Source organism: Bemisia tabaci, chromosome 8, assembly GCF_918797505.1.
Source record: "Bemisia tabaci chromosome 8, PGI_BMITA_v3".
NCBI lineage: Eukaryota > Metazoa > Arthropoda > Insecta > Hemiptera > Aleyrodidae > Bemisia > Bemisia tabaci.
In genome coordinates, this window is record NC_092800.1 from 46,361,081 (window position 1) to 46,384,521 (window position 23,441).

The window sequence follows — 23,441 nt, forward strand, 5'->3', positions numbered from 1 at the left end:
CACCTTCTACAGGGGTTTTCCATCCATATTTCCGACTATAGACGCAACTTTGGGGTCAACTTTTTTTCCTAAATCTTCAAGATCGATGTCCTCTGCTCCATTGACGGAGTTCAATTCCATAGAGTATAAAGAGCTTGTGTTTGACGACTGATTATTTGAATTAGGGCTTTTACTACGTTTGCTTTTTAAAGACTTCTGAGAGGAATCACTTACAATCGGTGAGCCGAGATGGTCTCTTGCTAAATTTCGATTCAAGGCTGCTAAAGATTTCTTTCTGGCTGTGTTTATGACTGCTGGCGTTGACGATATGATTTGCGTCATATCATCATCTTCATCTTCCTCATCTTTTACTCCTTCATTGTTCGGGACATTCAACTTTTGGGTAATCATATCACAGGTGCTTTCTTCTGATTCTTCAGCTTGTTTACTTAAAACCTCCACTAATGGTGACAAGATTTTTTTGGTTTCAGTGGAGTGTATTGAGTCATCTGGTTTCTGCGTTCCAGCATCAAGATCACCTGCTTCCTTCTCCTGGGTTTCCTTTTCAAAGATACTCTTCTTTTTGTGAGACTCGGGAATGATTTGTGTTTCAATATTGCTGATACTCATGTCTGCTTTTTGAGTATCTAGATCAAAAATACCTTTCACATCATCACTGGGCTTCTGGGTTTCAACATCGAATATATTTTTATTAACTCGCTGAGCTTTTGAATCAAAAATATTTTTGGTGCCTTGCTGAGTTTCTCTGTCGAATATATTTTCATTCAATGACTGAGTTTCTAAATCACAAATACTCTTGTCGACTTGCTGGATTTCTTTAGAGAAAACATCATTCAATTGCTGGGTTTTTATGTCACAAATATTTTCGTTTACTCGCTGAGTGTCTTTGTTGAAAACATCATTCAATTGCTGAGTTTTTATATCACAAATATTTGCATTCACCTGCTGCGTTTCTAGATCGCAAATATTCTTGTCAACTTGCTGGGTTTCTCTAGTGAAAACATCATTCAATTGCCGAGTTTTCAAACCACTAATATTTTCGTTCACTTGTTGAGTTTCTTTACTGAAAACATCATTTAATCTCTGAGTTTTGATAACACAAATATTTTCATTGACTTGCTGAGTTTCTTTATCGAAAATATTTTCACTGACCTTCTGGGTTTCTTTGCTATAAAATCCATCAAATGTTTGAGTTTCTAAAGTGGATAGATTTCTAGCGCTTTCTGGTTTGTGCATTTTTTTATCAAAGATACTTACATTTAATCTCTGAGTTTCTTTATCAAAAATATTTTCAGACGATTTATTAGTTCCATTCTGGGGCTCCTCCTCTTTCACTCGCTGTGTTTCTGCACTACATAAATCTGAGTCCACTTCGTTTATCTCCTTGCTACAAATATCATCGTTCAATTTCTGCGTCTCTCTGCTGTAAATATCAGTCTCAGGTTTCTGCGTCTCGAGACTGTAAATGCTTTGACCAGAAACATCTTTTTTAGACTTTGAACTAGAGGAATCATTGAAACTCGGTTCTTGCGTTTCCATCTCATACAGATTCTCGGCCGGTTTCTGGGTTTCAAGATTGAAGATATCAGCCCTGTTTGAAGCTTGGTTTCCAGAATTTCTACTTCCTTTGAGTGAAGACAGCTTGCTGCTAATCGGGGATAGTTTCCGAAGGCTTTCGCTGAAAACGCTTGTATCAAGTTGCTGCGTTTCTTTATCAAAGATGGAATCATCAAGGATGCAAGATTGTGATACATCGTTTTCTGAATCTTGGTCCATTGGCTGGACATCATTTCCGGTTTGTTTCCCCAATTCCTCCTGGGTTGAGAATGAAGACGGCCTAAACTTATTCTCTTCAGGTGAACTGAGGCTTGTTTTGGGGGTGCTCTTACTGGATAGTGGACTTTGGCTGAATCGAAACTGCGATGATCTGATCGGGGGTGCAGTTGGAGTTTTGAAGGGACTGACTTCTTTGTCCGCCGGCTTTTCAGGCTGGCTAGACTGAATCTCTGATGACGAGTCTCGGCTGGAATTACTTTTCTCATCCTCCTGCAATCAAAAATTTAATTTAAATTTACAAGATAACTTCTAAAAATTTGAATTACCTAGCATCCAAAAATGACGCTATGCGTCAGAAATACCTTCAGAAATGCCTTCCAATAACTTCTAAACTATATCTTCACTACCGTAACTTTTGGCACCTCCAATGCTTAGGGCTTGTTTCCACAAAGAATTTAGCTCAAAGAATCGATTTTTGGGTCATAAGTTCAATACTACTATTATTTCTCATGAAAAGTTACCTCAGACTTAGAAAAAACTGAAAAATTGACGCTTTTTACACATTATATTGCAAAAATCAATATTGGATTTCAATGTATCAAATATTTTCTTGCAAAAATCGATTTCTCAATTCAAAAAACATAGAAATGCCTTAGTTTGCAAAAGTTTCGACCCAAATGTGGATGCAGAGAGCGATTTTATTTTGCAAAAGCTCGAAAAATCGGAATATTCAGCCCTCAAAACTTCAACCCCCAGGTTGACGATGAAGATGGGGGTGTTATGGCCTGGGATTTTTTTCTCATTCTATGAGTGCCTATTGACAACTTCTGAGCCCAGGGCCTAGCCCTAGGTGTTTTTGAATTTCCAAGAAAAGAAAAGAAAAAAATTCGGCCCACCCTACTGTGGCATGCAAGAGCTCCGTTTAGAGCATTTGATTTAAAATAATCTTTTCAACTAAGACCTCTATTGCGGCAAAGTTGGCAGCGAGTGTCCCAAGTGATAATTTCCAAAAGTTGGCAACTACTCCCTCCCACCCAGAGTCGTCAGCATTTTTCAGAGTCCCGAGGATCTCCATGGCGGCCCAATGTCCACTCTGCAAATTCAGTCATTGGTATAAAAGAAATATAACCGCTAAGGAAAAGGGACCGATACGGCAGGGAAAAAAATCTCCACTATGAGATATTGACACCACTGCTACAAGATGCAGCTCCTAAATTTTTAGGCCCAAACGATTCCAAAAAAATGTAAAATCAAACTGAGATTCACCATTTGCAGTTTGAAAAATGTAATTTAAAGAAAAAGTCAGATTTAAAACAAATCAGGTGTGTTTCAAGCTCACGGTTCTCCCATTTAAGTAAAACTTTAGTCCCTCAATTAGCAGAAAAATTAACTAAACTCCTTGCGAAGACTTGTTCTTCCAGATACTAGAGATCATTTACAACCAACATTCAAATTCTGATTTTTCGTCCCACTTGCAAAAATTGCTCTTCCGTAAATTGGCCTTTGCAGGGCCTCTTTTTGTGGCCCTTTTATTGGCTTTTACTCGCCTCTTCCCCGAGGTCAGTCACAAATATTTAATAAAAACCAATGTAAGCAACATGAAATATTTAAAGAATATTAAAATCGTTGATCTCTTCTTCAAGAAATTTTTTCTTGCTATCTTTCCAAGAAGTATTTTTTTGCTTACTTTGCTATTTTTTCTCTAGCTTTATAGCCTGTTTCTCTAATATTACTTTTTGCTACATTTTCCCTGATAAATTTGGATGTTTTTTTGAACAACTTCAGTTGTCCGTTGTTGGTAAATAGATTGTTTCTATTCAAAACCACATTTAAATAAATGGAAATCAAGAGATCTAGAACTTATGTTAGATAAGTTGGCAGTTGTTTGTTTTTGCCTGTCACAGAGAATTTGTTCTTTTACAAAACTGCACATGGCAACGTTATTGCTCTTTTTCCTATTGAACAACATTAGGGCAATCTCTGAGAAATAGAAAGTTAGTATCTGCCGACTTGTCTGACACTAATCCTAGGAACAAGTACGAAGTATAATGTTTTCCTTTTTCTTAAAATGGAAGGGAAAAGAGTCTTACCTCAGTGTCGCTCAAGATCATCATCCTCTTCTTATTTTGATTCACTGGTCCAGGAATACTGTCATCTGGATCATCTGAAATTAAAGCAGGACATTCCAACAATTTTAATACTAAAGAATGAAATTACATATTTAATTAATCTAAAAATCCACTTTAATCAGAGACAAAGTTGGCCGCAAATCGAAAAACCAAGGAGTACTGGCACATCTACAAGTCAAGAGCTTTCATTTAAAACAAACCAAGGAAAATCGGCTGAGTAGTTTTCAAGACTGAAGGAGGACAAAAAAATCCTTAGGATATTAGATACATAGATTGCTTGTAATGAAAAACTCACTTGCTAATGTCCACACATTAAATCTAATATCAAGCAATGACTGTGTAGTGGGAAAGACTGAAGAAATAGGCCGCATGAATCTGTATATTCTTGGTTCATTTCTGTCTTCCTTACGGAGTGAGTGTGACGAGACAAATGAAAACAGACAAATAGATAATTTATAATATGAATAATTGATAAAATTGATAGCATTATGGATAATACCATGTCTTAAAATTATACCCATTTAATTGTAAAATGAATGTTAATTTTTGAGAGCTAAAAGCCAAAAGAATATAAGTACCATGCTGGCAATAAAATCAGTTTAATTATAAAAATAGTTGTCAAGATATGTTTTGTCATTCCTTTTTCTGTTGTTTTGGATGTTCTGATTATTCCTTCTGAAAACACAATTTTTATTGATGGGCTAAATGTTTTTAGAGATCATATATATCTAATTATTTTAAGTGTGTGATGTCAATGGATGAAAATTCTTGTACTCACCATCTCCATCTAAAGGTAGCATAGACTCAGAGCCAGTGTCTGAATCACTATCCTCGATTACCACAGGGTCTTTAAGGTCCTGAAACAAGAAAAAAAACGAGTGAAGAGACGGTCATCTGATTTTTGAGTAGGGGTGTAGGAGAACAGGGCTGCTACTGATCGACCGGAATTGAAATATACTGTATATTTTTGGACGCTGACAGCTCAATAAAAGCCTTTGACCTATCAAAAAATGATTTATAATTTTAATTCCATATTTGATCAAGTCTGGTATAAAGTTTTCTCGACATACTTGGATTCCATTTTTTCCATGTGAAAGTGGTTTGCAATATATTGACCTGGCAAAACACATTTGATAAACGCCAAAACACTGCCTTAAATCTTCATAGTCTCAGATCGGTATGTAATGTGCTTCTTATAATGTTTGAAACATTTTCAGTTTCCTTAAGAGATTTTCTCTTTCCTGATCAGTTGATTAATTCAGTGATCGACCAGTCGAACTGCCAGTTCATCTACCAGTTGATTTTTATGTTGTTCGATCAGTTGATTTGTCAATCAATCAATCACATTTTCTGCAGATCAAATCTGCTGAACTATCGACAAATCAAATGGTTGATGAATAAGAGATTTGACTGATCAGATGACTGATGATAGCTGGTCTATCAATAGACTAATCAACTAATCATAGACAGTTCGACTGGCCGATCGATAGACCAATCGACTACTTGATGAGCAGACGATTTGACTGGTTGATTCACAAATTAATAAAGCGGTTGGTGATCAGACAAATTGACTGGCGAATTATCGGACGATTCAACTGGTGGATGAACAGACGATTCCACTGATCAATTAACCAACTATTCAACTGGTCAATCAACGGACGATTTGGATTGACTGATAATTCAGCAGGTTGATCAACTAACAAAGATCGATGGATTGGATGTGAAACTCAGATGTTATTTAAACATGGGATTCATCCTTAAAATCCTTTCTATTCTAACAAAATCATTTTTAAAACGCTCGATGGACGGATAGAGGAAGGGGAGTAAGACGGTCAGAGTTTTATTAAAGTGGGTCCTCACTCTTAGAGACCTTTGTTTAGTCATGGACAGCTATGTGTGGTCCTGTCATAGTCCACTTCCAAAAAAGGAATACAAATTCAGAGTAAGGAGAAAGTCATTAAGAATATTGTTTGGCCTGAAATTTTTCTTTGAAACATCGTTTTGTTATTCAATAAAAATTATTTGCTCATTAACCGCCAACGGGCGGTTTGGACAATTTTGCTGGAGCGGTCTTTGAAGACACGCAGCGCCCCGCAGGTAGCGGCCAGGGGGCAGAACCCCCCAGTAAGACATGCAGGTTTGCAACATACCTTTGTGAATGTTGCTACAATGGTACCAAACGTTAATGTGTCATCACTGCAAAGGTTGTAACGAACTTGGGGCACCAGCTTGCACTGAAAAAGTAAAAAAAAATAGATCAAAATTTCAATAATTATTTTGATGGTAAATTTAGAATTTAAAATTAGGCAAGAACATATTGAAACAAAAATGATTTAAAGCTTGCACATATTGAACAACATATACAGGGTGTACCAAAAGTCCGTCCCACCCCTGCTAACTTTTGAACGAATCAAGCTAGGGTAATGAAACTTTGGGAATGCTCGTATCTCGAATGGGACCATCTTTGGGGGGGTCAAAATTTTGGTCCCCCCTCAGGGGGGAGGGGGGGCCCCCAACTTTTTTTTTTCAAATGGCAACCCCTATCTTGTGATACCTCATTCGAAAGAGCATAACAAACTAAGAATTTTGGCGCAAAATGCAGATCAATATCTTACTTTTTGACCGAGTTATGATAGGTCAAAGGTCAAATTCGACCTATTTTCAAAAAATCATGACTCCGGTTCAAATTATCGTAAGGAAAAAAATAAAACGGGAAAATTGACCAAATTGTGTCCGCTTTTAAGTAAAAATTGCAGAAATCACTTCGTTCTAATTTTAAGGGGGGGCTCGGACCCCCAAATACGTCAATTCAAAGGTCATTCAATTTTCCCGCGAAATAAGCCAATTTCGCCTAGATTTGCCTCCACTTTATCTCAGTAAGGTCGAAATCAGTTCAACATTACGTTGGCAAGTCCCCAAATTTCGGGAAAAGTTAAAAAAAAAACGAAATTTAAACAGTCAACTAAGGCTAAAATCAACTTAAAAAACTCAATTCGCTTACGTATCTAATTGCCACCAGACTAGTTTCGGGAGCTTTCATCCATCTCCCATCTTCAGTGGTTGTTGACTGATTCGGAATTCGTGGTCGCATTGCACGCATGTAGCTGAACTTTGGACTCCAATGCTCGGAACAGGATGTTGTCTAGTCCGTCCAAATCCTCATTTAAAACGTTCGCGCGGTGTTTAAAAATATATAACTTCTCTGCTGTGTTTAAGTTGACTGACTTTGGTGACTGATTTGAGTAATTCAGGTTTTAATTCTATGCTGTGTTTTGCCTCCCAAAAATGCTTTGCCACTGCTGATTTTGTTGTTTCTTCGTTTTTTATGTTCCTAGCGTGCTCTTTAGCTCTTGTTTCGATATCTCTTTTCGTTTGTCCGATGTACACTTTCTCGCATCCAGAACAATTTATTTTATAAATTCCCGATTTTTTTAAAACGGGTGTCTCATCTTTTAAATTCCTCATTCCAATATTTCTAAGGTTGTATTTATTTTTGGGAGCCGGAGTATTTATTTTTTAAAAAAAATATTTATTTTTTTTATTTAAAAATGAGTGCCTACCAATTATCCAGAAAGTAAACAAACATCAATCCAAAAGGAGTAAACAACATTGCAAATTAGTCAAAAAATTGGAGCAAAAAAATCTAGTGATAACAAAAGCTGATAAAGGTAACACAGTAGTCATCCTTGACAAAGATAACTACATTAGAAGAACTGAAAATATGCTCAATGATGAAGCATTCAAATTACTAAAGAAAGACCCCTTGAACAAGTACAAAAAACAAGTAAATGATTGTCTTAAAGCCTGTAATAACATAATAGCAGATAGTGAAAAGAAGCATCTAAAAATTAACAACCCAAAGATTCCAAAATTATATACTTTGCCCAAGATCCACAAACCCGGAGATAAAATGAGACCAATTGTGAGCAGCGTGAACTCACCCGCATATAAATTAGCTAAATGGATGAATAAAAGATTAAATTTGTTTGAAAGTTTCGATTCCCTAAGTATAAAAAACTCCTTCGATTTTGTGGAAAAAGTAAAGGATATCAGATTAGACAAAAATGACATCCTTGTGTCATTCGATGTGGAGTCGCTTTACCCTAGTATACCCCTCGAAAAAACAAAAACTTTGTGCAGGAAATGGTTTGAAAAGAATAACATTAGTGAGAAAAATATTGAGGAATACATGCAAATAATAACAGTATGCACAGAACAACGCTTTTTCCAATTTAACAACAAGTTTTACATTCAAAAAGACGGCCTTACAATGGGTAACCCTTTATCTTCAATTTTATCCGAATTATTTATGAGTGACCTAGAGATGAACGTAAAGGAAAGTAGCTCGTTATTCAAACATTGGTCTCGAAAAGTTGACGACATATTCGCCGTTATAGACAGAGATAAAGTAGACGAGTGCTTACAATTACTGAATTCAATAGAAGATACCGTCAATTTCACAGTGGAAATAGAAAAAGAGGGGACTCTCCCATTTTTAGATTTGAAAGTAATCAGGGTAAATAATAGGCTTGAATTCGATATATATCGAAAACCCACACATGTTGACGTATACATCAATGAAAAAGCGTATAACCCACGTGAGCACAAATTAGCCGCATTTAGAAGTTTAATACAAAGAATGATCAAAGTCCCCTTGACACCAGAAAGACTGAATAGGGAAAGGACAAGAATTATTGAAATAGGGCAAAAAAATGGGTTTGAGGCATCAGAAATCAATAGGATAATTAACACAGCAAAATACAAACAACGAATCAGGAATATTACCACCCTTCAAAAGGATTGTGAAGAAAGAAAATGGGTTTCAGTAAACTATCATCCTGCAATCTATTCAGACCTGAAAAAAGTTTTTAAAAATTATGGTCTATGCGTAGCTCCCAAAAATAAATACAACCTTAGAAATATTGGAATGAGGAATTTAAAAGATGAGACACCCGTTTTAAAAAAATCGGGAATTTATAAAATAAATTGTTCTGGATGCGAGAAAGTGTACATCGGACAAACGAAAAGAGATATCGAAACAAGAGCTAAAGAGCACGCTAGGAACATAAAAAACGAAGAAACAACAAAATCAGCAGTGGCAAAGCATTTTTGGGAGGCAAAACACAGCATAGAATTAAAACCTGAATTACTCAAATCAGTCACCAAAGTCAGTCAACTAAACACAGCAGAGAAGTTATATATTTTTAAACACCGCGCGAACGTTTTAAATGAGGATTTGGACGGACTAGACAACATCCTGTTCCGAGCATTGGAGTCCAAAGTTCAGCCACATGCGTGCAATGCGACCACGAATTCCGAATCAGTCAACAACCACTGAAGATGGGAGATGGATGAAAGCTCCCGAAACTAGTCTGGTGGCAATTAGATACGTAAGCGAATTGAGTTTTTAAGTTGATTTTAGCCTTAGTTGATTTAATCGGTTCGCTGTTTTTTAGTTTCGTTCATTGTTTTAATTTTAATTTTAAAACAGTCAAATTTATCACCTTAAATTTCGTTTTTTTTTTAACTTTTCCCAAAATTTGGGGACTTGCCAACGTAATGTTGAACTGATTTCGACCTTACTGAGATAAAGTGGAGGCAAATCTAGGCGAAATTGGCTTATTTCGCGGGAAATTTGAATGACCTTTGAATTGCCGTATTTGGGGGTCCGAGCCCCCCCCCCTTAAAATTAGAACGAAGTGATTTCCGCAATTTTTACTTTAAAAGCGGACACAATTTGGTCAATTTTCCCGTTTTACTTTTTTCTTTACGATAATTTGAACCGGAGTTATGATTTTTTGAAAATAGGTCGAATTTGACCTTTGACCTATCATAACTCGGTCAAAAAGTAAGATATTGATCTGCAGTTTGCGCCAAAATTCTTAGTTTGTTATGCTCTTTCGAATGAGGTATCACAAGATAGGGGTTGCCATTTGAAAAAAAAAAGTTGGGGGCCCCCCCTCCCCCCTGAGGGGGGACCAAAATTTTGACCCCCCCAAAGATGGTCCCATTGAGATAGGAACATTCCCAAAGTTTCATTACCCTAGCTCGATTCGTTCAAAAGTTAGCAGGGGTGGGACGGACTTTTGGTACACCCTGTATGTGGCTTAGCTGCTTCTTTTACTATTAACTTTAGTAATGTGGGGGACCTTCCTTATCATGGATTTCTGTCATCAGTTAAGTAGTACTCTTGCATTGAAAATATCATTTCTTTAAGAAAAAAATATAAATGTATAGTGCAGCTTTCAACGTGTTAAATCAGGATTTATGACAAATTTTGAAAGCCAAAATCAAGGACTAACAAGGAATTTCCAAGGAGTTAGAATTAGCAAAATTAAAGACTTTCGGACCTTTACAAGGACTTTTAAAGACATAAAATACATTTTATAGGCATAAAAAATTATTCTTTGAAGGAAGAGGTTTCTTTTTCCTGAGCTCTGATCAGGCCTACACAGCACAGAATTGGTAAAACCTTGGCTGCGAGCAACCTCATTGCAAAGGGAAGAAAAAAAACACTAAAAATGTGGCCTAAACTGTAAGTAACAAGGTAGCAGAATATTACTGGGTCCATACTATTTTGCACGGAAATCAAGGCTGAATATATAAAACATTTCAACTGGAGTAAAAAATTTGAGCTCTAATGACTATCAAAGCAAGACTGAGGGAGAAGGTGTTCAACTCAGACAGTTGCATTGGCAGATTTTTTCACATTCCTGAGATGAAGTTACCATAATTGTACTTAGCAAAATACTTGTGATGACGATGGGCCACTAGACAAGGTCTGAAGTAGGAGGAAACATCACTTGTTTCCTCTTCAAAATCTTGCATAGAAAACGATTCACAGCACAGGAAGTTTTGAAATCAATCCCTGAACAAGATGTTAACAAGTGTTTTGAACACAGATCAAATGGAAATTTGACTGTACAAATGACGTCACTTGTATTTTTGCTATTTAACCAATGTTAATAGAAAACACTTATATCTTTTTCAGGAGTTTATTTTCAGACTTCCCGTTGTGTGATTTGTTTATCTTGTGCTTCAATTCATACCTTGTCTAGGGGTCCATTTAACTAGGCGACGGTTTCTGAAAATTTCAACTTACGACGGCTACTTACTTTGGAGCCTCTGCTTTCAAGAAATGTTCCGTTGGCACTTCCGGCATCATAAACATGAAACGACTTCTTTCCGTGACAAATTATGACAGCATGTTTCCTTGATATAGTCTACAAAAATATGGAACAAAAATAATTAAAATGATCTACATCTGTAATAAAGCCTTAAAAGGTAAAAAATAATTTACATCCGTCACTGCAACGCAATTGATCAAAATTATTTGTGAAATTATTTGTGAATCCCAGAGTGAATTGTACACTCTAGAATCCGTTTGGGCAATAGACTGGAGCATGAATTCCGTATCACCTGAGCATTTTTTCTCGATCAAGACGAAAATTACCGTCGTAAAGTTTACTTTTTGCAGAGAATGTACCTAAGTTGCACAATCCCAGCAACATTGAAATGGTCTTAGTTCCTTTTTGCAAAATGCAATCCGATTGGTTGTTGCTGCAAAAAAATAGTTTCCCACAACCTACTGTACAATGCTCCAGTGACCACATGAGCTGGCCCGAGCACAAACTTTTCGGGAAAAAAGCCTTTCTCCTTCCTGGTTTTTCACTTTACATCTGCCCGAGTTTCGCATATCATCCGTTTCTCCTCATCACAGCTTCCATCAAATCGCAATTGCCCGGAAACTAGGACCGCACATCTTATCTGATAAAATCGTTCGCCCTTTAGACTGATTCTGGGGGATTAGGCTAGGCTAGTCGATGAGTCAAGTGTTGGTCTAATTTCATTATGTGAACGCAGAAGAAAAACGGGGTAAAAAAACACTGATATGTGATCAATTTTCAAGGACAATTCTGTAATTTCTCCTACGATTTTAAATAGATTAAAACGCGTATTATCCAAAATCTAAGCTCAGATTCGGATTCCTCGCAAAAAATTGATACGATTTCATGCATCATATGTTAGAATAGCGTGAAGGAAAGAGGTTTAATGACGCGTATAGATTCTGTCATACTGCCCCTTTGAACTACGCCGCCGCGCCGCGCCGCGCCGGTCGCCCGAGATGCAACCGAACGGGGAGGCGCCGGCGCTTAATAAGCGTTCGGTTTCGTCTCGAGGAATTCCTCACGATAAATTCTTATTCTTCCTCCTCTGCTGACCCACTGAGCACTACCCATGTTGCCACGTTGGATTCATATGCTCGAACCAGTATGCCTAGTTACGTCTTTATCCTTCAAGCTATGAGTGGTAGTTCAAGGTATGATACATGAAATTGCATCGATTTTTAACGAGGAATCCGAATCTGAGCTTCGATTTTGGGTATCACGCATTTTAAGTCACATTTTCCGAATTCGAAAATCCGAAATGACGGACGTGGCTTGAAATGCTATCGATTGCGATTTTGTCGCACCTGTGATTTCAAAGGTCAGCCAGGGATTGGTGCAAGTGAGAAACAAGATTTCACCACTCGCTACTGATGCTGAATAATAATGCAATCTTTAAGAACCTGAAAAAACCTTGATACATCCACTTACAACTTGAAAACTAAATGTTTGACACTCACCACATCTTGGATGCAGACATCCGCTGAGAGAGAGCATCTACCGATTACGTTCTGACCGTTTTTCAAAAAGTACTCTGCTCCTTCACATTGAGTCGTTTTTGCAATTAAGATGCGTGCAACCTATTGGAAAAATTATTACAGATTAGTTAAAAGAGTTTGTATTCTTGCCGTCCATTTTGCAAATTAAACATGGAACTTAAATTTCTCTTCGTGGAGGGAAAACGCTTACCCAACCATAGTTATTCTTTGAAGAGATATCGATGGTCAAGATACAAAACCTATTATCTTCATTGCAGTGTTATAAAATTTCAGCTCTTGTTTCCTCTTTTTGGAAAGGAAAAAGCCAACTTTGAGGTTTGAAATAATTTACACGGATTATTCTACTAACAGAGAAAAAAATCAACAGTGTTTTCAAGAAATTACGTTCACCAGTTTTCAAAGAGAAAATTGACGTATTTCTCAGAACGATGTGAAGGTGGGAAAGATGGGATGACTCGTTAGTGCTCAGGCCATAAGATAAGAATGAATGGGAAACATAAAGCCCCAGTGACATTAGCAGCAACGACGATTGGGAAGACAGTCTTTAAATCATGAGCCCTGTCCACAAAGCTCTAGATACATGCCCAAGACTCATGGGTCCCGCATTTAGTTGGCTCACAATTTCGTCTGCTGAATAGGAAAAGTAAGATTTTACATTCTGACATACGGAACTGTGTGCAAAGTGTATGAGCCAAGGGCATATATGTCTAGAGCGTTGTGGCCAGGGCTCATGAGTTAAAGCCGACCACGAACGGCAGTGGCTTCATCACTGGGGCTTTATAATTCCCATTCATTCTTATGGCCCGAGCACAAACGAGCACACCCCATCTTTCCCACCAGCACATGGTTCTCTTTGACAGAAATACATCCAAATAAAGTATGACATGAAGTCTGCAACGGACAAAGATACATGGTTTTGCACTTAAGTCATCAGTGTGCTGTTTGGTGGGACTGCAGTTACAACTAGTTTGCTTAAAACCTCCAGGAAAAACACACAACACAAAAGGAGCACCAGTCAACTCTTGCAAATTACAAACACCACATACATCTTCTTTTAGGTATTGAACTTGTGAAAGTAAAATGAGTTTCTTTCCAGTTCAGTCATTTGAGCGAGAGTCTAGCTTTACCTCTGATGCTTTAATTGGAAATTATCCGAGTAAATGCCAAAAACTTACTTAAAAATTTAGTCAGACTTTGCACTTTGTCCTACTTAAGCACCGAGGACAACATACTTACTACACAACAGGCTGGGTGCCATTATGTAGAGAATTGACACAGGCTAGCAACTGCCAAGGTTTCTGACGGGGTCAAATAAATCATGCAATAAATCACACGCCAGTTCAACCATGCCAGAAACGGTGCCTAATCACCTTAACCACCATATGAGCGAGAGAGAGGAAGTCTCCATGTCATGTTACTGATTTTTCTTTGAATTAGTGATGATTAAATGCAATGGGTTGGAGAATCATCAAAATGTAATGCAGTTGCTTACGTCAGGTTCGCTTGTCATAAACTGAGACTTACAAAATTTAATCAGTGATTAGCTCAGGATCAGCACTACTCAGCGAATGGCAACACGCATTTACATGACATCATAGATGAATGTCTCAATTAAAAGATTTAAATGCTGTCTTGACACACATGCGAGAGTTCTAACGGGCTTGTGCTGATCGAGAGTTTGAAGCGGGCATATTTGATGTATTTTAACCTAACAGCTCATTAATGGTAAATAATTTCATCTGAAGGATCATTATATTCTCTTCTTGAGAATGTGAGTGCGTTAGAGTTTGCTGAACTGATAAAAACATCTCCTTGAAATTAAAGTACTGCAAAATTAGTGCTGTTGAGCTAGTGAGGGAAAGTTAGAAAAGTTTGAGCTTACATGTTCCTCATTCAGGACTTGCGAGATATCTTGGGTCAGATGTAAATCCGGAATTACTTGCGTGCATTCCATAGTTAATGCTAAATTCACAACTCCGAAACAAATTAATAAAACAAATAAGTGGAGTTCATCGCGATAAGACGAAAAACTGTGAAAACGCGCATTTCTAAAGTTTCATCACGTTGTTTGTTTACGACAATCGAAAACATGTTGCGACATGCTTTGACCAAGCTTTGACAAGGGTACCACCATACAAACATTGTCCCATCAAGCTTCAGGAATCCCTTATAGTGGTACAATTAAATTTCAAAGTGTTAATCGATAGAAAAATCGGTGTCTAAGTTTCTTCTGAATGGTAATTTAAAATAGGTATTTAAGTAAGTACATTAAAAAATAGGAGAAAAAAAAGGTAGAAAATAAAGAATGATTATCGGCAGTGGGAAGAGTATGTTTGCCTTCGATAGGTGGCGAACCTGCAAACTTGCATGACGATTTGGCGGGAAATTACGTTCGAGACACTGGAGCTCCTCCCCTCCCCCTCCGACTTTAAAAAAGCTCTTTCTAAAGGTAAAAGGTGATTCGTCAAGCTCAAGTGACGATGTCGAACTGGCATGCGATATATCACATTGATTAGGTCAAAAATCTCGGCAAATTTTGAATATTTAGCAAAGCAAAGAACGATGACTCCTACATAAGAGCCTAAAGAATCATTTTAAACCCAAAAATTGGCAAAATTCAGAAAAATGAAAGCAGAAGAGTGTTTGGAAAAAACCTCGCATTTGACTCAGCTATTGATCTCTGTATCGAATGCTAGATTTTTTCCATACACTATTCTGCATTCATTTCTCTGAATTTTGCCGATTTTTGAAATTAGAATGATTCTTTAGGCTCATGCGCAGGGGCTAAAATACCTTTTTTTTAAAAAAAAAAAATTAAAAATCTCCTGAAATTTTTGACCTAATCGATGCGATATATCACATATCGACGGTGAAACTACCAAACCACGTATCTCGTTTGCGGTGTTTAAAAATCTACGCTCACATTTTATTTTTTTGAAGTAGACCAAATCAATATCATTCCTTGAAATTTTCACGGAATTTTCTCCGCACAAAGAGGAAAAATCACAGAAATTTTCAAGACTGGACAGTAGTTTTTCATTTAAAAAATAAAGTACCTGTGACAGGAAGTCTGCGACGTCGCAAACCAAGATACGTGGTTTGGTAGTTTCACCGTCGATATGCTAGTTCGAGCAGGTCCCTTGAGCTTGACAAATCACCTTAATGAAACTTCCAAGATCGTTTAAAGCAGTTTTTTGACAAACATTCAAAAGTTTGTGATCATAACCAGTCTCCTCCTCCATGAAAATTTATAGGACTGAAGAATTCGCGTTGGGTCTGTATTAATCACTGTACCCTTAATGACTAACGGTACCAGTTAAAGTTTTAGAAATCTAACATTACCAAACAGTCATTTTGTCTTTAGGCCATAAATCGTGGGTTCCGGTTTGTGGTAAAAAGTTTCGTTGAAATGAGCTCAAACCGCCTGAAATATTCGTAGAATTCATATCACTTGGGAGTAGAGTTCAGTTGACTTTTTAGAGTACACTATACAGCAGAGTTTCTCTGACGAATGATGCACTGAATTATTAATTTTAACCTTCAGACATGTATTTAAAAATAGAGAATAATCTGAAAAAAATGAGCATGATCACGCTAATTATGCTCGCTATAATATACATGGGTAGAGCGGATTTAATTCAAATTGGACGTAAACCCACATAGTCAATTTGAAATATTGATCCGAAACAAAATGACCAATACCGGGAAACCCTCAACTGCTAAATTTTAATAGTAAAGATTGGAAATACTTAAATCAAGCAGTTATCAAGTACTTAACTGTCTTTTTCCTCCTTGCATTTAATAATCAGAACTACTTTCGTACCTCTTTTCTAGAAATATTCTCAAGTTATTCCTGTACTGGACGCACTTGTATCAATATTATATCATGGTTGCATCATTAAAGAGTGCAGTAAAGGAGTTTCTTCTTAAAAGAAGAGATTAAAATGAACAAGAATATATAGAAAAAGTCTAAGTGCAAAATCTCCATTGCAATATTTCAAAATTCCAGCCTTAATTTTATCCTTTGCCAAGAAACAAGCCAACTTTATAGCTTGAAATTCATACAGACCGCCATAAATCTTGCTGAGTTACCGTTTTCTAGCATTTTGTATGCCATAAGGTTCAAGAGACATTCTATATCATAGGGAGAACAATCATTAAATTTAAAGTTCCTTTTTTCTCATTTTGAAGCCTCTTCTCTTGTACACAATCTCATATAGAAAAATGAGCTCTGTTTACTATGCTGATCACCACACTTATAGACAAAATTGTGCCTATGTGTTTTATGCAGTTTCCGAATCATGATTGCACGTCTCAATACACTTGGATGTGAAAGAAAAGATCAGGAAGCACTGTCCATACAAGTAAATTGTTTCTAGTTAACGCAAATTAGGCAGTATTTCATGAAAGGATGCCAGGTAACATCAGCTGTTGCCAAATTTTACCAAGCAGTTAATTTCTTTACAAGAGAATGGTTACACTGATTAACTGTTTACTTAAGAAATAAATACATTATTCACTGAAATGAGGCGATAGCTGATGTAACTAGATTCCCTTTTGAGAAACACTGCCAAAATAATCAAAGTTTCCATTATTTTTCATACCCACAGTTTTCAATGTAATTTTGTTCCAGGAAACGTAGCTTATTATAAAAAAAAAAAAAAAAAAAAAAAAAAAAAAAAAAAAAAAATAGGAGAAAGGGAATAGAAATAATGAGCGAGTAAGTTGTGCACCATTTACTTATTTTTTATTTACTTCGATAGTCATCATATTTCTTCTGTTTTTAAAGTTTGCATTGGGCATTAAAATACAACTTAGAATTGTTCCTTTTGAAAAAAAAATGTACATCACATAAAACTGATTAAATTAGATTACACCAATGTTGTTTAAATGTTTGCTAACATTGAGAAGTATAAGCAGCACTAGAACATAATACCTTCTTTTCTTCAGTTTTTCAATTTTTTTTCCCTTTTATTTATTTGTTTTTCTTTTTATAAAAAAGGCAAACTATTTACAAATATTTACATTCAAGGGTTTTTAATTACAACAAAATTATCATCAATTAAAATAGGAAACACAAAAACTGTTTGATATTGATAAAAAAATAAATAGGATTTTAAAGTAAAACTTAAAATTTATCGAGGAAAGAAGAAAAAGAAGACGTAAAACTAAAGGGAAGACTGCTGCACTAAGGAAGAGCGCTGTATAAGCCATCAGATGCTAAAATTCCTTTGAAAAATCACACATTTTTCAGAAATTTTGTTAATACTTTTCTTCCAATTTTTCCAATAATTTTATTTGTAATTTAATCTGAAATGTCTAAAAATTTCAAGAAAAAATATCCACAACTTCCTTAAAATAGAAATATTTTCTAAAAAGAAATTTGACAACATTCGAATGCTCATACAGCGTTTTTCCTTAGCACGGCAGAGGAGTGCTTGCCAGTTAGTGCTACACGAACTGGACTACATTGTGCAATTGGGAACTACAATTTCTAGTTCATCCTTAAAAACACTTATATTCATAGGAAAATTAATAGTTCAAACATCGTTCTTGAACTGAGCCATTAATGGTAGTTCCTAATTGCAAAATGCAGTCCAACTCTTTGAGGACTAAAACATAGATTAACGTAAAATCTTAAGACATTTTCTTTAAAATGAAATATTTACTCTATCTAGATTACACGAAACCCAAAATACGCACCAAAATGACACACAAATTGCATGAGGGCAGCTAATCTGGCTACACTAAAGACACAATTTATCTACATGGATTGATAATCAGACAAACTGTCACTAAGGAGCGTCGATCAATTATTGATGTCTACACTTTGAGATCGTTGATTAACTTTGTTGTGCTTAGACCAGAGCGACTAAGCAGTTTAAGATTATCACCGACAAGAAATCAATACTCTAGAGTGAAATAAAATCCTAATTCTACAAGACAAGACTTAAAACAATTGATTTGAGGGGCGATTTGAGGTCTGTTGGGCCGACTTTCATTTTTAGCTTCCGGAATTTTCTGAAACTTCAGCTTTGATGATAAGAGTTGAACCATGACAATTTTTACACAGATTTGGGGCACGCTAATTGGCTCGTTAAAGCACTGGCACTGACGTAAATAAAAGCAAAAACAATTGTATTAATGATGGGGATACGCTTGGAATAAAATCATGTGTTTCAAAATGTTCACTCGGTGAAAAGAATTGAGCACATTTACGCAGAAGCTGTGTATCTAATACAAATTTTCTGCAAAGAAAAACTTCTTGGGTGTAAATGTGTCCAAATTCTCTTATTACAAAGTGCAAGATTTCAAATCGAAAGATTCACTCCAAAGTGGAAGAGCTTCTTTTTAATTTAGGCAGTTGATTTTTTGCCAAGAAAGTTCAACTGTAATATTTGAAAATTACAAAAGTTCTTTCAGCAGCAATGTTTTTGGAGAGAACTGAAGTTAAACACCCAAACCAGTAGAGGTGACCGAGAGCTATGTTGAAATTGTGCATGCCTTGGGCAGAAAGAAGTGCCTCTTTTGACAAAGCCTCGTTTAAGTTAAGACAACACAAGGTTGGACTCATCTTTCTCCATTTTCATCAAAGCAGTTCTAAAAATCTTTTCCACACATCGGTTTCAGTACCAAAGATTTTTCACCACTTTTGCCATGACTATTCATTGGAATAGACTTCACTAAAGCACATTTTGATTGAAGTCTTGTAAAGTAAAATTACTGAATTTATCTGAATAGGAATTATGTTACGAGTTTAGGATACGTTACGTCGGAGTAATGAAGTACGATTTCTCATCAAAGTTAGACTTTTCGAGCCTAGTGTTACATCTGTAAGATTAGGCCACAAATACAGATTAGTAACAGAATAAGAGAACTATGCACCTGAATTATTGCTTATACGGAACGGGACGTTCGTTCCTGAGTACTGCCTCTCAAAAGCTCCTCTCTATTCACTCTAAACTGATTGTTGAACAGGAGACTTTGAAGGATTACGACAAGTCTGCCTATTATTAAAGACCAGAGAATTGATAGTAAAATGCAGCTTTTGAACAGCAATGATAATATTATTACACTTAGTTTCATTATATTTGAGGTCCAATCCCTGGAGGAGAAAGGAAAATTTTGAAAGGATTCTTTGATGTTAAGAGAATATCCGATTGATATTGACATTCCGTTTATCTATCAAACAGTTTCTTAATAGTTGCAGATGAAGTGATAATGCCCCCATGGTGAAGAAAAACCCACAAAATCTGAGAGAATACAGCATTAATCAAATTTTGATAGTTTTTAGTGTGATTTTCTTTGCAACTATCTGAGACAATTGACTTTAAAACTTTAAGCTCCAATGTGTCAATTTCAAGAAATCAGGAGAATCAGGCATGAATTCTCCCTTTCCTCCAGTAATTCAAGCTCAAAAACAAGTAATGCAGTACAGCTATTCTGCCGCACTAAGAAAAAAGGCTACACAAGCCTTCAGACGTTGCCAAATTTTTTTCCATAAAATACGAATGTTCGGGGAAATATGTGAGTATTTCTCCTCCAATTTTTCAGAGAACTTTATTCACAATCAAATCAAAATTATCTGAAAATTTTAAGAGAAAATATTTACAACTTTCCTTATGAAAAAACATTTTACTGGGGAAAATTTGACAACTCTCAAATGTTCACATAGCATTTTTCCTGAGCGCGGTAGTATTGGGCAGGTAAAGAGCATGGTCGTTTTTCGACTAGTACCACCACTGTTTGTGGACGGTCTTGGTCTATTCGTTGAGTTACTACATAAGTATCAAATATCACAAAGAGGTCATTCCATAAACCAAGAAAAGAAAAAAAAAACCCTAACAGAAGTACATTACATTAAAAAGTGAGAAAAATTAAACTCGGAACACATTAATATACAAAGTTTTGTTCCTTCGAACTAATAATTCACAGAATTCAATACATCACATTATACCAGTGAAACACTTAAGGCTAGTAACAAATAAAAGACTCAGGTTAAAAATTATAGACACTAAACAATAGTGAGCTGATACATGTAACGAGTAATGTGATGGCGTTTCAAACGGAAGGAAGTTTGTGAGGGGATGCAAAGCATTCGTGACATTAATTTTTGAAATTTCATTTTGCAAAAATGAATTAATGGTATACTGACTTCAGCTGTGGGCTCTCAGAGTGGGGAAAAAAAGGAATTTCAAACTTGTTGAGCATTCCACAGAAGAAAAAAATTAAAATAAATGTCCATTAAAATCAATGAAACTTGTAGCTTACATTAGTTTGGAAACACAACAGATTATTTTTCTTCTTGGTGACTAAAATTGAGAACCTTTCTGGGCACAGACTCTTGAAAAATTATCATGGAAAGTCTGTCCCAGTTCCATCTCTTACTTGGACGCAACGAAACTTGAAAAAGGGTAAAAGAAACAATTAGCCATTCTTTATATCACCCACAAAAATTTTTGAAGATCATTAACTGTGAAAAATCAGGGATTTCCGTCCAACGTCAGAATAAAAATATACAATGAGGGACCATTAACGTCTGGTGAGGAAATTGTAGACAAATTAAAAGACGGCTGCCTATTCATGATAATAAGCAAGGTGAATCCTGAGACAGTGTAAAAATATAATTATCGTTTTGTCTAGACAGATCATGCTTTATGTCCTTCTGATATTTTAACAATGCATCCTTTCGCTGACTTTCAAACGACCGAACTACGACACAAATAATACAGCACTCTCTCTCTCTAGGATGAAAACAACGACAAACCGGAAGATTTTCAGTTGTAGAGAAATTTCTCTTCTGACGAGCGAAGCTCAAAAAAAAGATAGGCAAGGGGACCAGATAATTTTTTCGTACAAAGAAATTTTTGTTTTAGTGGCTGTCCTTATAGAGAGAGAGAAAAAGTACTGTAGTGTGAAAAATTGCCTAAAAGGCGACAATTTCGAGGAAAAAATATTATTCCCTATTATTGTGAAACAATTTGGTTTGAAACTTCTGCCTGACTGCGAAATACAAAATTGAAAGGTGAGAAATATTTGAACAACAAAGGACCTGGAACAGATGGGGTTGGATGAGTGCACAATGTGTGTGTCTGAGTGTGAACATTGGATTAGACCAATCATGTTTGAGCGAAAGTTATTTACTATTGGCATTTCCAAGGCTTGTATGATCCCATTTGAAAAATTTGTGAAATTATAAAGAGACAACTAAATTTTTGAGAAGACAACAGCTTCCAGGATTCAACTTGCATTTTAACAAATTTGGCGATGAGAAATTTTCTAACTGAGTTCAGTCTAACGATGAAAAGGTTTTACAAAATGATACAATATACAACACACCATCGTGCAGAACCTTAATTACAGGAAGCATCTGGTCAACATCTATAACTGTCACATGAAGGCTACGATAAAAATCACAAGTTACTACATCTAAATCAGAACAATCGATAATATCATTTGTTCATTCAATCATATCAAAATTAAAGCTGAGCAACGAGTTTAAATCTAGACATGGGGGTAGAAAATAAAACGAAAAAATCAGATAGTTATCTATTAAATTTTTAAGAAATCTCTGCGAATGTCTAAAAACAGAAAATTCACAGGAGACTCAGAGGCTCATTACTGAAAGTAATAATGAACAAAATCAAGTAATTCCATAAAAAAAAATTACTTCACTGATAAATTTTAAAAATTATTCCCTCTTGTCATGTAAAATCATTTTTTTGTCACAACTTTCAGGGAGTAACTTAGGAGGCTGGGAGGCAGTTAATTTCCCTACAAAAATGGAATTGTGATTTTCAGTGCTGTTTGGTTACTCCAGAGAATTTTTTTTTAAAGTTTTGCACTGCCTCCTTTATAACAAAGGTGAGAAATGATGTCCTGACAGCGAAAATTTTGAACCAACTCAGAAGAGACCTCTCAACACAATGGTGGAACTGCATCTAATTCAAATAGCAACGAAACACAAAGGTGATAAATTCCATCCTCCTGAGCGCATTGCACATCATACAAAAATAAAATAAAATAAATTGAAAAATTGACGAAAGATAAAACATTGAAACACCATAAGAAGCACTCAAAAGTAATTACCTACTTTTATAAACTTTTTTTTTGTTAAAGATCGTTGCTTCTTTGTGGCTTTTTATTGGCGTAAGCTCGACATAAATCATTAAATTGACGGACAACTTTTGAGTCTTCCCGGCAGAAAATAAAATCAGGATCGACTGAGAAATAATCAGATTAGAATAGATATTTATCGAATTGAAAAAAAATGCAAAAATTAAGGAACTTAAAAATATTGGATCAAAAAAATTTACAGAACTATTTACAGTTGTGAGAAACGCCAACTTGGCCGTGTGGGTAGGTAAGAACTTAAAAAATTAAATTTGTTTACAACCGACAGATACAAATTGTCTACATGCAGTTTGAATAAAATTTGGTAGCTTTGCTGCATCCACTAAGACAAACCAAGATCTTCATAATTGTTTAATTCCCCCGAATAAAACCAAGCATCAACAGATATATAATTCTAAGCGCCAAGTTTATTTTACTAGAATGCCCCAAAGAGCAATTGACCAGATAAAAGAGTAAAATACATTCTTAAGTTTACCAGAGGAGTTTTACAAAGAATATATCACAACAGACAGTCTAAAAAGGAAGTACTAATTAAAATAGGCAAGGAGTTGTAATATAGAAGTCTGTAAAGGCCACCATATTTTATGATGAGGAGACAAAGTTTCTTGTTGCCCACTAACATTCTGTTACGTATTTGTTCCTTAAAGGAAAATCACATGTAAAAACGGTAAGCTTTTGAGAATAGCTTAAAAACCTTCGAGCCCTGCTCAAAAAATGTTTTAGTCCTAAGTTTGCAT

General features: G+C 35.9%; 1 protein-coding gene across 1 annotated transcript; it reads right to left on the reverse strand.

Moving 5' to 3' along the window:
• Positions 1 to 6: 6 nt before the first annotated feature.
• On the reverse strand, positions 7 to 14,959 carry LOC109043018 (uncharacterized). The gene is made up of 7 exons (XM_019060038.2): positions 14,453 to 14,959; positions 12,532 to 12,651; positions 11,021 to 11,128; positions 6,056 to 6,139; positions 4,684 to 4,762; positions 3,867 to 3,940; positions 7 to 2,046 (listed from the first exon to the last, which is right to left on the reverse strand). The coding sequence occupies exons 1-7, from the start codon at positions 14,522 to 14,524 to the stop codon at positions 7 to 9; spliced, it is 2,577 nt and encodes an 858-aa protein (XP_018915583.2). The 5' UTR covers positions 14,525 to 14,959.
• Between the last annotated feature and the right edge of the window lie 8,482 nt (positions 14,960 to 23,441).